The following is a 16,678-nucleotide window of genomic DNA, read 5'->3' on the forward strand; positions in this document are numbered from 1 at the left end:
TCAGCACTTTGGGCAAAAAAAAGAAAAGAACACCACAAACCTACACTTCTTTTTCTGAATTTGAATATTTCATAATATGCATGCAATGACATTTGACTCAGGATCAAATAGCGTCGCGTCCGTTAAATGTCAATCGGACTCAGGATGTAATGGAAAACATTTGCATGTAGTTATTATTACATTCTCAGAAATAACCATATTAGGTACGCGTAATGTTTATTCCGCTTTTTGCCTATATTTTCTCACATAACACCTCAAGTCCAAAAAGGTTTTTGCTGCCCTGTAGGTTAATGAGTTGTTTTACCGCCTCGCTCCATTCCACGACAAGAATAGAACAGAAAAGATTTATATCCTTAAAAGAATCTATTAAATGTTAAGATCACCTGATGTGATAAGTGAAAAAGCTCAATTTCCACCCAGCATTGAGGGGAGGAGCATCTGTAAATTGAAAAACATCTCTCTCTCTCTGCAGACTTTTGGTTACTTTAGAAGCAGTTTGCATTGATTTTACCCGCTAAGATGTTAATACTCTACTAAAAGAGATTCAAAGGCCAGATTTCCACACCGCCTTCTATCAAGATAATCTTTTTTTTTTTTACTTGGTTGAACTCCGGAGTCGCCTCATGCAGATAAAGTAGACAGCGAGCGTTTTCTATTGACCTTTTGTGGAAGGCTTCAGAAAACAAAAAAACGCCCAATGAAAATGCAAATGAGTCTTGAGTAAGGCATCCCTCACCGCTGCACTGTACCTCCTCAATGACTAAGTTACCGGGGAGTGATTTATTGAGCTCACGGAAGAATATTTGAAGCACAACAAAACATTCTTTTACTTCTTTCTCATTTTGCGGCTTACTAAAAGTGAGCACGGGGATATCTGCGTCATTGTCGACGAATATTTCTGCATGATATGCTACACAGTGTCATGTTCTACATTCATTCATTCATTCATTCATTTTCTAGGGTGGGGAAAGACAAAATAAGAAACCAAAAAGTTACCACTTCCACACAAAATAGGAGGAGAACTCATTCATTCATTCATTTTCTACCGCTTATCCTCACGAGGGTCGCGGGGGTGCTGGAGCCTATCCCAGCTGTCTTCGAGCGAGAGGCGGGGTACACACTGGACTGGTCGCCAGCCAATCACAGGGCACATATAGACAAACAACCATTCACACTCACATTCATACCTATGGACAATTTAGAGTATGAATTTGGAACCTAGCATGTTTTTGGAATGTGGGAGGAAACCGGAGTACCCGGAGAAAACCCACGCATGCACGGGGAGAACATGCAAACTACACACAGAGATGGCCGAGGGTGGGGAAAGACAAAATAAGAAACCAAAAAGTTACCACTTCCACACAAAATAGGAGGAGAACTCATTCATTCATTCATTTTCTGCCGCTTATCCTCACAAGGGTGGCGGGGGTGCTGGAGCCTATCCCAGCTGTCTTCGGGCGAGAGGCGGGGTACACCCTGGACTGGTCGCCAGCCAATCACAGGGCACATATAGACAAACAACCATTCACACTCACATTCATACCTATGGACAATTTGGAGACGTCAATTAACCTAGCATGTTTTTGGAATGTGGGAGGAAACCGGAGTACCCGGAGAAAACCCACGCAAAACTCCACACAGAGAGTGTCGAGGGTGGAATTGAACTCGGGTCTCCGAGCTGTGAGGCTTGCGCGCTAACCATTCGGCTGCCTTGCAGCCTAAAGGGGGCCTATTATGTTCATTTTTCGTTCCTTTGTATTGAGTTGTGGACTCCTATAGAGCACCTACGCACAATAACCAGAACAGAAAGTTTTCTAGATCTTCCAGAATCTGCACCTATTCCAGCAGTACTGCTTGGATTTCAAACACGCCCCACTATGCTGTGGTTGGTCACACTCCGAAGTGCTTCGGTGTTGTGTTGCCAGGGGAGAACATGCAAACTCCACACAGAGATGCCCGAGGGTGGAATTGAACCCTGGTCTCCTAGCTGTGAGGTCTGCGCGCTAACCACTAGACCGCCGTGCCGCCCCATGTTCTACATGTCCGACAAAAAAAAAAAAAAATCCACCCCGTGGGCTGGTTGTTATTATAATCTAAAGATCATCTTAAAATGTCATACAGGGACAAAAAAGCTTTAAGTGATGCTCATAATGACAAGACGGTGGCACCGCTGAAGGGGGAGCTAAATAGACTGGAACCATCCCGGCTCCATAGTTCTTCCTGAGACATTTCCAGTACTCCCACCCTGAGCAAAACGCAACGATTTATTGACATTTTCACTGTGCTTAGCCGCTCCGTGGAAAAGAAGCAACTAACACCTTATCTTGTAGGCATGCCATTTAGAGACAGAATTCAACATGGAGTCAGACAGGCGTTAAGAGTGAAGCCATAGTGCTGCCATTATTTGTTAAAAAACATGATTTTATGTTGTCTTTCGGCAAATGTAATGCAGTTGGGTCTTTGAGAATTCTTGTATGTATATAACACCGAGGCCTGTGGGTGTTTATGGGCTCTCTGCTTCCACGTATTTCTAATGATCTTTTGAGAATCAGGAGACAACCTCTGTGAACATTGTGTGTGTGTGTGTGGGGGGGTTCTTTATTCAGGGGTGCTTTTTAGAGCCGCCGTCAGAAGCATTCAGGGAGAAGCCCATTGAATCAACAGTGCATGAACCTTTTTCAGACAGAAACCGGTGGTCTGCAGGTCAGAAAAATCTTTGTGATTGGTTTACTGTGGTGCAAGGATGATAGACAAGGAATGGTATTTATGTGTTTATGTGGGTGGAACACACTTTGCTTACAAAAGTAAAGCTGCCTGTAGTTTATTAGAATGTAATTAGGCGTGTATCAGTCTAATTATAATCTATGACAAATGAGTAAAAGGGCATATTTATACATTTAGAGTTAATGAATCCAAGCCAGATGTTCAGCTAACGTCAAACGGAAGGTATGCAATACTGTGGTGAGACCAGCAATACTGACGAGCATGCTGAGGTTGTCATTGGGAGTGACCAGGATGGATAGGATCAGGGGGACATTACATGTTAAGGCCTTGGAGATAAAGTCATTGAGTCATTCGAGGCGATTGATTTGCTGTGGCGACCCCTGAAAGAGAAAGAAGAAGAAGAACTCAATACAGGGGGACGTGGAATGATGTCCTCCCGGTGGAACTGGATGAGGTGGTCCAGGACCATGATGTCTGGACTTCCCTGCTGGTCCTAAGAAGAAAAAGGACAGATAGCTAATGATGGAATACGGAATACAGTTTTGCCCATCATCCACAATCCCTATGTGAGACAAGAACATGTGTCACCATTCCTGGGGCAACAGAGCCTTCAGTTGCCCCCCCCCCCCCCCCGAAGTCACTCCTTTCAACCGCCCATAATTGCACTGACCAGTTCACCTTCAAGTCTTCATGCTTATATTGTTTAATCCCATTTTTGCTTAGTTATTCACATTTTAACTCGAATACAGTGATATGAAAAAGTTTGGGCACCCTTGATATTTTCAAGATTTTCCTTTATGGTTGTTGGGATCAGCATTTTCAGTTAAATATATCATATAGCAGATCAACATACTGATGGATGAGTGAGGTGAAGTTTATCCATTGTGGTTGAAGGTAGTATTTTTGACCATTTCTCTTTATAAAACATCTCCATGGTACACACATAAATACACGCATGCATTCACACTGTAACTGTACTGCTAACGGATCCAATGAGAGTTGAAGGTCATGGCTCGTCGAAGCCAAGCAGGACCACATCATTTGAAAGAAAGCTGAAACTTAAGCATGCAGCCACCAAACTGGAACCTCTCAACGCCATGGCTGGAAATTCAGTCCATGGAAGTAATGAACAAAATCAATTGTAGTCCAACCCTCACTGGAAAATGGTTCTGACTCATTACCAGCAATGCAAAGCAATTTTGTTGAATACTCCATATTTTGGGAGTACTCGTTACAGAATTCCTCAAGGAACATAGTCAAATGCCTTTTTCCGATTCTACAAAACTCATGTAGACTGGATGGACAAAGTCTCAAGAACCCTGATGAGAATGTAGGGTTGGTCCACAGTTCAACGATCAGAACAAAAACCATAAGAAGTATGGTTTTCCTGAATCCGAGATTCAACTATCTGGTAGATCCTCCTCTCCAGAACCTCTGAATAGACCTTAAATGTAGGAATGGTGAGAAGTGTGATCCCACGATATCTGCAATAGACCATCCATCCATTCATATTCTATACCGCTTATCCTCACAGGGGTATGCTGGAGCCTATCCCAGCTGTCTTTGGTCAGGTCTTGTCAACCAAGGCATTAACATGCGTTCATCAAGAAGTTTTCTTCTTGATTTTAGGTTTTATGTGTTGAAGATAAATGGCCTCAGAAACTGGACATATTCCGTACACCCATCTACTCAAGATGCGTCTCTGCAGAGCTATTTCTACTCACATGACAGCACCATCTTTGGAGCTTATTGTTCTGCTCAAAAGAACTCAACAATTTATGATATATGGGTTCCTCCTCTCTATAAGTGCCAATTCCCTCCTGCACCCAGGTGTCTTAGTCAAAGCCCTTGGAGGTTAACGCTATGTTGACTTCATTTTTTCTCTGCTTTCTTCACTCTTTCCTCAGCTGGGAATGTGCTGTCTTTCTCTGCAAGCATGAGTATGAAATGTCTTTATGCTGCAGAGATGACGACGTTGTGCAGGTGCAGAAACCCCTGCCATGTTGTTTACGGCAGACAGTGGAAATATAAATCATGAATATGTGAAAGTACAGCTCATTGTGTTGCTTAGAACTAGCAAGGATACGGCACCGGTACACTGATAATAGTGCATATTAGAACCAAATAATGGCCCTTTTCTCTTTGTTTTTGCTAATAGCAGTACTTACTTATGTAAGCTACATAAAAGGAACATTACAGTATGTATTACAGTATGTATTTTTTCTACAATGCTTTTTTTTAAATTCACATTTCTCTCACAATGTCAATTGAATTGCATGGGTTGAAAATACAAAATATCACCATCAGGTGTTTGCAAAATTTCCAGTCATATTTTTAAAAACAATTCATCAGAAGCAGATTGGAGTCCTTCCTGTGCAAGTCACAGGCAAGTCTGAAGAAGCCCACAATAACTTATATACAGGAAGTTCTTGTAAACGATAGCCATATTTGCCTGCACAGCCGCAGAGTTCACACATATGGTCCCGTCCTTAGTCAAGCAAGTTCTCAAATTTGCATCAAGTCATGTGACTCAAGTCCTTGACCTCTGCAATTCATCATTTTGCGGTATACATAAGCGGTATACATAAGTGCTTTTCATGCAGACTATATTCTGTAGTTGTTTTCTTGGATTGGATTTCTCCACTCTCTCACAGTAAGAACTAAAAATCAATGCAGTGGGCTTTAACGCAGTTGAAGTTAGTTAAGCAGTATAAACATTTATTTTGCTCAAACTTTTATGCATGCCTTGAAGGCCTCATACACTGAAAACTGCAGCTCTACACCACTGCTCGATCTTGTTCAGAGTCACGGCATTGGGCTGGAGATACAGACCTGATCAAAATATTAAGACCAGTTGAAAAGTTGCTGGAATATACATTTTGTACATTTTGTACATTTTGACCTTAATGTTCTGTACGGCGGCCAAGTTTGCATGTTCTCCCCGTGCATGCGTGGGTTTTCCCCGGGTACTCCGGTTTCCTCCCACATTCCAAAAACATGCTAGGTTAATTAGCGACTCCAATAGGTATGAATGTGAGTGTGAATGGTTGTTTGTCTATATGTGCCCTGTGATTGGCTGGCGACCAGTCCACCCCAGGTGTACCCCGCCTCTCACCCGAAAACAGCTGGCACCCCCCCATGACCCTCGTGAGGATAAGCGATAGAAAATGAATGAATGGACCTTAATGAGGTTTTAAGTAGAGTGAGACAAAAATACATTTGGAACTTGTCCAAATTGTCTACTGAAACTGAAATGCATTGTTTTTCACCGAATCCAAAGTTCAAGACAACAGACAATTTTCTCAAATTCTCGTAGCGTGCCATTGCTGCTGAGGTTGGATGCAGTAAAAGTCATTCCTCAAGATCCCGAGCATAACGGAACAAAAGAGTCAAGTGGCAGACCCAAAATTATTACACCTGTCCTGAGCCGAAGGATCCGATTGGCTCTTCGCCAAGACACAGCGTGGTCCTCAACCCAAATTAAAACCCTTACTTTTGTACTGCTTAACTGTTTCTGTACTCAAATTTCCCCACTGAGGGACGAATAAAGGCATATCTTATCTTATCTTATTTTGCCATTTAAACCCGAAAACGTAACCCCTTGGATGTCAACATTGGTGGGACTTCACTACCAAGCCACCAATTACGGCTGTCAATAATGTGCTTACCGCATCCCTTCAGGACATCGCTGGTGTCAACTAAAGTTTCTTACTTCCCTACAATCGATCTCCCTGTTTATATGATATAATAACACGACAAGTCCATGTTTCTTTGAGGGAGATGGCGTTCACTGTCCACGCATTTGGGTTTTATTATGTGGGGCGGCTGCATGTGACTTCTGGGACGTGTGAGTAGAAATGCTGCCCCAGGTGATTCACTCAATATGTAAATCAATGTTAATCATGTGGCCACACTTAGGTGCGTGCTGCCTCTTTCCCTCATTTGCATTTCTCAGCAGTATCTGATCAGGTGCTACAATCCCACCATGGCTTCTAATCCAGAGGCAGTCTCTAAGGCTCTAAGGCGTGTGTAACTGACTTAACAGTCTGCCCGGCTGCACAGAAACATTTGTGTCTTGGCGCTGAGTGAGGAGGGAGGGGGGGGGGGGGAGTCAGTCAGAGCCGAGGCTGCCTCTTACTGGAAAAGATGCAGACGGTGAGAGGAGAGATTCCACTACACTTGAACAAGGTTCTTGCCGCACGTGCCGACACATGCGAAGGGGCAGATGAATTCAGTGGGAGCCACTCCTGAAGGGGCAGCAGTGATATTTCAAAGGTGGACTTGAAAGAGCTGTACATCTATTCCCCCCCCCCCTCAACCCCCCTTCTTCTCATTTCTGAATCACTGGACTGTAGCAATCAAAGAGTGGAGCGGCGAAGTCAGTGGAGTTCTCTCCTCCAGCTGAGTGAGCTGAATGGAATCAACATGAGCGTCATCATGGATGGATTTATGGCATTTTGATGACATATTTTTATAATTATTGACCGGTTGCTCAGGTGAGTATTTTATTTCTGATTTCTGCAAATGGAAGAAACACAACGGTGATTAAGTTCTATCAGCAAATCATACATTCCCAACAGGAATGTCTGTTTTGTGGACAATTCATAAATAATATTGTCTTGATGTCAAACAGTTCTAATCAATATAACTCTTGTACTTTATGGAACTATTCAGATAGGCACCACAGATACCGGAAATATTTCAAATCCATTTTCTGAATATGCTTCTCCTCTACCATGAATGTACGTAAGCCACATTGTTAATTCAGTTATAAACATTTGTATAAAAATGAGAGAAAAAGTAGAAATCATTCATACTTTGTGCATGTACTGTCTCTTGAATCTAAAGAAATCCTTGTGAGCCAACTTTTAAATGTAATTCATGTTGCCAGGTTGTTACAGAAGATAAAACCGTAAGAGGTTGAATGTCACTTTAATGGAGATAAAAAAAAAAAAAAAGCGCTGCTGTTGTTATGTTTTTATTTCTCTTCTCTAAACAATGTGCTGCAATGGATTTGGATTCCTATTCCTGCTGTGTCACTGTCACATTATTCCGACAGACACAGAAATACCCCGGCAGCCGTCTTGCTTGTGAAATCATGTCTTTTCGTAAGTTGGAGTTTGGTTTGGAGGCAGGGACACTGCTTGGGAGTAGAAGGGAATCAGCCTGTCAGGGGGAATTTCTGCTGCACAAGAAAAAAACTCCCTCGGGATCTCTCCACATTTGCAGCATCGTGGCTCTTGAAGAAGACAGGCTAAACCAGGAAGACAATCCATGAAGAAGACATTTAATCATCTTCAAGATGAATTTTAGTGATTAAAGCGGCTATAAGTGGAAATGGAGAAATGGAGCAATTGCAAGGTGGTCTGGAATAGTGGTGGACCTGCCAGGACAGCTCTCACGTTGTATTACTATTAGTAGTAGTCAGATATTGGACAATTTTAAAAAATATATATAAAACACTGTAGGCTGCACGGCGACTGAGTGGTTACCACACAAGCCACACAGCTTGGAGACCTGAGTTCAATTCCACCCTGTGTGGAGTTTGCATGTTCTCCCCGTGCATGCGTGGGTTTTTTTCCCGGTACTCCGGTTTCCTCCCACATTCCAAAAACATGCTAGGTTAATTAGCGACTCCAAATTGTCCATAGGTATGAATGTGAGTGTGAATGGTTGTTTGTCTACTATATGTGCCCTGTGATTGGCTGGCCACCAGTCCAAGGTGTACCCCGCCTTTCGCTTGAAGACAACTGGGATAGGCTCCAGCATACCCGCAACCCTCGTGAGGATAAGCGGTCGAAAATTAATTAATTAATGAATAAAACACTTTTATTCACATGTATAAAAATAATAATGGATCATTTCTTTGATTGATAATTTAATATTGGATATTGGAGTGGTGGGGTGCCACAAAAGAATCTTGAATGCCTTGTGACACCATCTGCAAAGCAAGAATCTAGGCCATAGGTATGGGGCCAAATTATTAAAGTTGATATCAAAAAATAATGTGTTGTCCAAATCCTTGTCCTAAACTGTTATGACTTACACTATTATGTTATGACTTATGCACTATTTCGGTGCCAATTTTATTTATTTTTTTTAGATATTTACATGTTTTTTTTATGATGTGGCCGTCACTGAACGATGCAAAATATTTGGACTCCCTTGTCAGGTTCGGAAAACATGATATATAGGTGATTTTTTTTTTCAACCAAAAAATATAAGAACACTAATATATGTTACCAACAGCCATTAAAAATAACAAATTCATTCATTCATTCATTTTCTACCGCTTATCCTCACAAGGGTCACGGGGGTGCTGGAGCCTATCCCAGCTGTCTTGGGGCGAGAGGCGGGGTACACCCTGAACTGGTGGCCAGCCAATCACAGGGCACATATAGACAAACAACCATTCACACTCACATTCATACCTATGGACAATTTGGAGTCGCTAATTAACCTAGCATGTTTTTGGAATGTGGGAGGAAACCGGAGTACCCGGAGAAAACCCATGCATGCACGGGGAGAACATGCAACAACTCCACACAGAGATGGCCGAGTGTGGAATTGAACTCGGGTCTCCTAGCTGTGAGGTCTGCGCGCTAAGCACATGACCGCCGTGCAGCCCCAAAATAACAAAGTGAAGAAATAAATCTCTATTGCTAAACTTTGCCAAATTGCTTTTAGCTGACAACAAACATGCCAAAAGTGTGTGTGTGTGTGTTGCTTGGACCGTGGCCTGCAGCGTTGGAGCAGAAAGTGGGTGTCGAACAGTGTCGATTCTAGCTATGGGCTACATGGGCGATTGCCCAGGGCGGCATTGTCCAGGGGGAAAGAAAAAAAATCTATTTACTAATGCTCTGCGCTAACCAAATCCTCATGAAGTAAGCACATAACAGACGGGCGCCCTCTACAGGCGTGATACTCATCTTCCAAGGCCATCATTCAAACCGGAACCGCCACTGAAATGCAATGGGCAATTTTCCTGGGTTAGCGCCAAGGAAAACAGTGCCTTTAAAAAACGATTTTTCATTCATTCATTCATTTTCTACCACTTTTTCCTCACGAGGGTCACGGGGGTGCTGGAGCCTATCCCAGCTGCAAAAACGTTTTTTTTTAACTTGTTAAAACACAGTTGTTGTATAAAGACGCATCAATTCAACCTCACCTCAGACATCTCAATTTTTCCTCACTGACTCTATTACATTTCACATATATTTGGCCTTGAGTATTGCACAAACAAATCTTCAGTAATACTTTATTTGCGCTGAAGTCCCAAAATGAGAAAATGATGTATTTTGCTGCCCCCGATCCTCAGCAGATGTGTCCTGTCATGTCCTGGCTGCTCTGCCTGTGCCTCTGGGTCAGTGTGACGGCCATTCAGCTGTGTCAGGCGACTTTCTACGACACCATACAGCAGCACCATGGGACGAGGCCTGGGAGAACCACCATCCACATGATCGGTGAGCTTTTTCCTGTGTTGTGTTTAATACAAATTTTAAGCATTTAAAGGAGGAGAAAATGCCTTTTCACTTGATTATTATCGAACAAAGGGGCATGCTGCCTTTGCTCTCAGAAAACCTTAACTTGTTTGGCTTCTCACATTTAATTAGATTGTCACAAGCTTGCTTCGATTTCCTCTGAGTTCATTTGACTATCTCAATGGAAAGAACTATTTTTAACCTTGCAACAAATCAATGTTGGTATTTTATGCTTTAAGACAACGCAGCACGAGACAGCACATGTCAAGGACATGCTGTAAAACAAAGAAAGTTTTCGTACATCACATATCTTAAGATGCACATCTGACCTGATTAAGAACTTTATGGAGAATAATTTTGATTTTGTTGCTTTTTTTTGTTGAAATCAAATTTAAATGGGAAGATATCACAACAGAAATATTTGTCTTGTTTTTCCATCCATTTTTTATACCAATTATCCTCAACTGGAGCCAGCCAATCACAGGGCACATATAGACAAACAACCATTCACACTCATTTTTGGAATGTGGGAAAAAAAACGAAATATAACAGAATATAACAGAGACCCGTTTGTGTCAGCAAATGTTAACACGTTGTTCAGTACTTCATGCAGTGAACACCAAGTTCCTGAATACGAACCCTGCCGGGTTGGTGCTTGTTGTTTTGCACACATGTACGTCTTTTTGTTTTCCACCATATTTTCATGCCAAACAGGTCAAAAGCATAACCTTGCTTAGGGGGAAGAATATGTTGTTAGTTGTGGACAAATACTGGAGAAATGGTTGCCATTGGTTACAGTCATTATGGGAACTATAGACTGGAAGTTACACCTCCACACTCTGCTTTAGTGAAAAAAAATAATAATACTGGAGTGGGTGAATAGTAAAAAAAAACAAAAAGAAAGAAACATATGCACAATTTAGTCATTCAGGGTTAATTCAATATTCAGGCGGTGCATTTGTTGTTAATGTGGATCTTTATTATGCTTTTTCCATATTATTCTGACCTATAAAATGTGGTATTCTCATGTTAAACAATGGAAGATAATGAGGTTTGAGAATTTGTAAATGATCGCTGAAAGAAATTTGGGATGGCTCAAAATGTTTGGTTTCAGAGGGCGTGGTAAAATTGTTCTTTTGTGTTGTCACAGAGGAGCGAGATTCGATTTCTGGCCTCCCCCAAGGCCTGCTTTTCTGTTTACAAAACAAGCTCAGGCATAAATTATTAGAGTTGGTGATTCCCAGCAAGAGGAAAATATTTTAATTTGTCAACACCATTTCACACAGGACTGTTTTTTGTGAACATGAACATGAAATATTTCGGCAAGCTCTCGCCAGGAAAGGTTTATTAATGTCGTACACGCTGTCCGTCTGTCTACGGAGAGAACAGTGAGCAGTCTGGAACATGGTAGTCCCGCAAAAAACATGTAATGACCACATTTCCACGGTGCCTCTGACAAAGTGTGTCCGACAATGAGTGCTCCTCATCAGAGTTCATACATGCTAAGTCAGGGATCTCCAGCCAGTAGCTCATTTCAATTATCTCTCCAAAGACTTTATTCATTTATGATCAACTCCTATACCCACAAAATTAGAAAGTGTTGTTTGCTGTAGCCAGGAAGTACTTTGGGAGCGGCGTGGTCGTGCTCGGAGGTGGGCCGTGGTTGGAAAAATTTACAACCAAATTCAAGGAAAAAGAGCAGGAATAGGTGCAGATTCTGGAAGATCTAGAACATTTTCTGTACAGGTTATTGTCTGTCGCTGCTCTATAGGATTCAAGCTCTATAGGTGTGGAGCTTAAACAGATGACATTGTCTATGAAGCCACTTGCTTAATTAAGATTTAACCTTAACTGAATTCAGCCCCTGACTGAAGATCCCTTAGATATTCAGTACATTTTGCACTTTTCTCTCTGAGTCACCGCAGCTGATATTCATGCTACATTGACTCCCCTCAATTTGCTCAGCAACAGCAACAATGCACCTTCTGAAATTGAGCTGAATAGAAAACGACCAAACCGCTGTAGTTGAACTTTCATTTTCATCAGGCCTCGAGGTGTGTAAACATTTTCCGTCAGATTTGACAGAAAGGAAGCCATGGACCAGTGGAGCTAAAACATATCAGTAGCATTCTGCATGTCATTATTCACAATGAAAAACATTAAGAACACCGGAAAAAGAATATGGGAAATATTTGAAATTGTTGAATTCCTTAGGTTGCTTAAAACGATGCCATTTCATTTAGCACAGTGTGGCTAGTCCTCACTCATGGATAAATGAGATGCCAGTTTTATGACCAGAAGATGGGCTGCCCGTCCAGATTGATCTTGACACAGAGACATTTGTTCTGCGCTCCGAGTTTTGCGCCTGTTGGATTGGTGGGAGGATTGGGGTTGACGGGTCATGAATTGGTGGCAAGAAGGCCAGTGGATGCACGCCACTGGGCCAATCATTAAAGCCAGCCAAATGCCACAAGTTCAACGTGACCGCTATTACTCAGGAAAATCGAGATTACAGAAGACGAGGCATCACACGAGACCTGTCCAATTGAAATTTAGATCCATGGGAGACTTTTTTTTTAAACCTTAGTCTGGCGGTCTAGTGGTTAGCGCACAGACCTCACAGCTAGGAGGACCAGGGTTCAATTCCACCCTCGGCCATCTCTGTGTGGAGTTTGCATGTTCTCCCCGTGCATGCGTGGGTTTTCTCCGGGTACTCCGGTTTCCTCCCACATTCCAAAAACATGCTAGGTTAATTAGCGACTCCAAATTGTCCATAGGTATGAATGTGAGTGTGAATGGTTGTTTGCCTATATGTGCCCTGTGATTGGCTGGCGACCAGTCTACCCCGCCTCTCGTCCAAAGACAGCTGGGATAGGCTCCAGCACCGCCGCGACCCTCGTGAGGAAACAGCGGTAGAAAATGAATGAATGAATGAAGTGGATGACCATTACTGGATGAACACTAGTCCATCGAAACATTTGCCGTTCGATTTCCGCTATTATATTTTTGTTCAAAAATATATGAATTAGGCTGCATGGTGTGAAAAGTGGTTGGTGGGCAGGCAACACAGCTAGGAGACCCGAGTTCGATTCCACCCTCGGGCATCTCTGTGTGGAGTTTGCATGTTCTCGCCGTGCATGCGTGGGTTTTCTCCGGGTACTCCGGTTTCCTCCAAAAACATGCTAGGTTAATTAGCGACTCCAAATTGTCCATAGGTATGAATGTGAGTGTGAATGGTTGTTTGTCTATATGTGCCCTGTGATTGGCTGGCGACCAGTTCAGGGTGTACCCTGCCTCTCGCCTGAAGACAGCTGTGATAGGCTCCAGCACCACCCGCGACCCTTGTGAGGATAAGCGGTAGAAAATGAATGAATGAACCTTAGTCCATCACTTTGAGGTAGGCTATCCATGGCGACATGCTCCTTCTCATTAGACAACCCACATTGGCAGCTGCATTATGAAGGGCTTTTTTTTCCAGCAAGCTGCATGACCCCACGGTAAGTTTTTGTATTGTATATATGGTCTGTGATTAGAACAAGATGACCCAGCTTGAGCAGCTTGACTTAGGCAGCATCCCATTCTCTGCTGTGGTCAAGGTTTTTTTTTCGTTTTTTTCTACTGCTATACAGGCAGTGCTGGCCTCAGCCGTATGATTCATATGGTGCACATATAATTGGTCCAAAGACCATGAATGCCATGAAAAAAAGAAGAGATTGTGTTTTTCATGCATCTATAGAGCTCTTCCTCCTACCTGTTCTTGTAGCGCACCTAATAATTCGATGAGAGGGCATTTAAACTCAAGCCTAGGATTCTCTGTGGGTTTGTGGTAGTTGTACCCCTGACTGCTATTTGTGCAGTAATCACCTGGTGTGATATATAATATACTGTATATTAACTGGGCTGCACGGTAATAAAGTGGTTAGTGCGCTTGCCTCGCAGCTAGGGGACTCAAGTTTAATTCCATGTGGAGTTTGCATGTTCTCCCCGTGCATGCGTGGGTTTTCTCCGGGGACTCCGGTTTCTTCCCACATTCCAAAAACACGCTAGGTTAATTGGCGACTCTAAATTGTCCATAGGTATGAATGTGAGTGTGAATGGTTGTTTGTCTTTGCTCTTGCCTGAAGACAGCTGGGATAGGCTCCAGCACCCCGCGACCCTCATGAGGATAAGCGGTAGAAAATGAATGAATGAATGTATATTAACTGAGAATATTGGTGTTTTTTTGTGTTTGTAATTTTTTTGTGTGTTTTTGGTTATCATGCATGGTCTATTTCATTTGGGGTGAAGTTTGTTTTTCTGCTCATTCATTCATAATTTTATTTTAAAGGGGACCTATTATGTTTTTCTACTTTGCTGACATATAAATATAGTTAGAATATTGTATTTTCATGTTAAACAATGCCAAAGTTTCAGGTTTTCAGTTTTTTTCTAAACCTGGCTCACTGTGACATCACAAAAAGCTGTGCTATTGAGCCAGGTACGCTCAGGACTACCCTCCGCACAATTCTTCACTCTATTTACGGTTGTTAGCTTAAAGTCAGGCAGAAGTGGTTGGACTTACATTTGTAATTGTTTTCTGCATGTAAAACTATTAAAGTTTGTGTGTGTCTGGGAAAGATAAATTGCATTTGCATTAAATCTTATTAAAAAAACTGAATCAGTTCGACCTTCTGGAAGGCGGTACAGTATGTGAATTTCTGCTGCTTGCTAATGTTCAATAACTGGCAATGATACTTTCATTTGACGAAGGTAAATAAACATTCTCCCACACGTCTTTCATAGTAACTCAAACGCACATATAATTTTATGAGTCTTATATACTCTAAATTCTGAATAACAAATAATGATACCGCACAAGATGATCTCATAGAGCGAGGAAGAATATGTGCATCCTGTGGAGGTGTTAGCCGAGAGAAAAAGAGTAACCATGGTTGCCTGAGGTGGCCTTGCACCATGGTGAACCCCCTCCCACCAAATGCCCCCTTTGCCGCGCCATACTGTGCACAATTGAAAGGTCAATCGATTGTCAACGCAGTGAAGAGAATCTCTTACCTTGAGGTTGATGTGCAATTATTTTATATAGCAAGTTAAAATATGCAAAATAGGAAGACATGATAATATGTAGAAATAACTCTCCTGTACTACCCCGTTTTCATGATATTCGTCTTCGGGCGAGAGAGGCGGGGTACACCCTGGACTGGTCGCCAGCCAATCACAGGGCACATATAGACAAACAACCATTCACACTCACATTCATACCTATGGACAATTTGGAGTAGCCAATTAACCTGCATGTTTTTTTGGAATGTGGGAGGAAACCGGAGTACCCGGAGAAAACCCACGCGTGCACGGGAAGAACATGCAAACTCCACACAGAGATGGCCGAGGGTGGAATTGAACTCATGTCTCCTAGCTGTGAGGCCTGCGTGCTAACCACTCGTCCGCCTTGCAGCCCTTGCTCATACTTAATAATTAAAATTAATGTGCTCTATGTGGTAGCTTATCCTCACGAGGGTCGCGGGGGGTGCTGGAGCCTATCCCAGCTGTCTTCGGGCGAGAGGCAGGGTACACCCTAACTGGTGGCCAGCCAATCACAGGGCACATACTATAGACAAACAACCATTCACACTCACATTCATACCTATGGACAATTTGGAGTCGCTAATTAACCTAGCATGTTTTTGGAATGTGGGAGGAAACCGGAGATGGCCGAGGGTGGAATTGAACCCTGGTCTCCAGCCGTGAGGTCTGCGTGCTAACCACTCATCCACCGTGCAGCTGTGTAATTAATTGTTAAAAAGAACCACTGGCATAACGGAATGCATAGGAAAAAACAGAATACGTCTTGTGGGACAAAGTCAAAGTTGCACAGTGCAACTTTGCAACTTGCACACCACACCACCGCAGGTGATGGCGGGGGGGGGTGGCTTGTGACACCCGTGTTATGACCCCATGTCACATGATTGACAGTAATAGCGGTCATCTGCAACGTTGCATATGTGATTTATCTCATAAGTCATAACATCATTGCAATCACTCTTATCATCCATTCATGAGATTTAGTGTTGAGTGGAGTGGAGGCAGATTTTTTTTTTTTTTTTTTAAATATTGTCTGTTCCAAGAAAGGAAGCTACTGGCTGCTCACACTGACATGAAAAATGGATATTCGGTTGTCACAAACAAAGGTTGTATCCTCTACGAGCTGTTTTAGACACTGACAATTTAATAGTCTTATATAACACATCCTGGAGGCACATTAGGTTGACATACACCCCCCCCCCTCCCTCCCCAACATCTCCCCCAATCTTTTAAACCTCCTCTCAACCATTTTTTTTTTTTTTTGGTCAATGCCACTTCAGTGTTGCTGATGATGGGAAGCGGCGTTCCTCCTCAAGCCAGAGACCTCGCCACGTTTGTGGTGCCGAATATCCCGCTTCTTTTGCCATCTCTGCACATGCTACATGTGACGTGAC

General features: G+C 42.7%; 1 protein-coding gene across 2 annotated transcripts in view; it reads left to right on the top strand.

The window, feature by feature from the left end:
- Positions 1-6,817: 6,817 nt before the first annotated feature.
- Positions 6,818-16,678, top strand: part of LOC131104215 (chemokine-like protein TAFA-1) — a 33,946-nt gene continuing 24,085 nt past the window's right edge. The window contains exons 1-2 of one of the 2 annotated variants that reach the window (XM_058051172.2): positions 6,818-7,220; positions 10,043-10,187. In XM_058051172.2, coding sequence (XP_057907155.2) covers positions 10,046-10,187 — 142 coding nt within the window. In that variant the 5' untranslated portion in view covers positions 6,818-7,220; positions 10,043-10,045. The remainder of the gene's footprint in view (positions 7,221-10,042; positions 10,188-16,678) is intronic. The other variant, XM_058051171.2, reaches the window with a different exon arrangement.

Source organism: Doryrhamphus excisus, linkage group LG15 (assembly GCF_037039965.1).
Source record: "Doryrhamphus excisus strain RoL-2023G ecotype Guam linkage group LG15, RoL_Dexc_Guam_v1.1, whole genome shotgun sequence".
NCBI classification, from domain to species: domain Eukaryota; kingdom Metazoa; phylum Chordata; class Actinopteri; order Syngnathiformes; family Syngnathidae; genus Doryrhamphus; species Doryrhamphus excisus.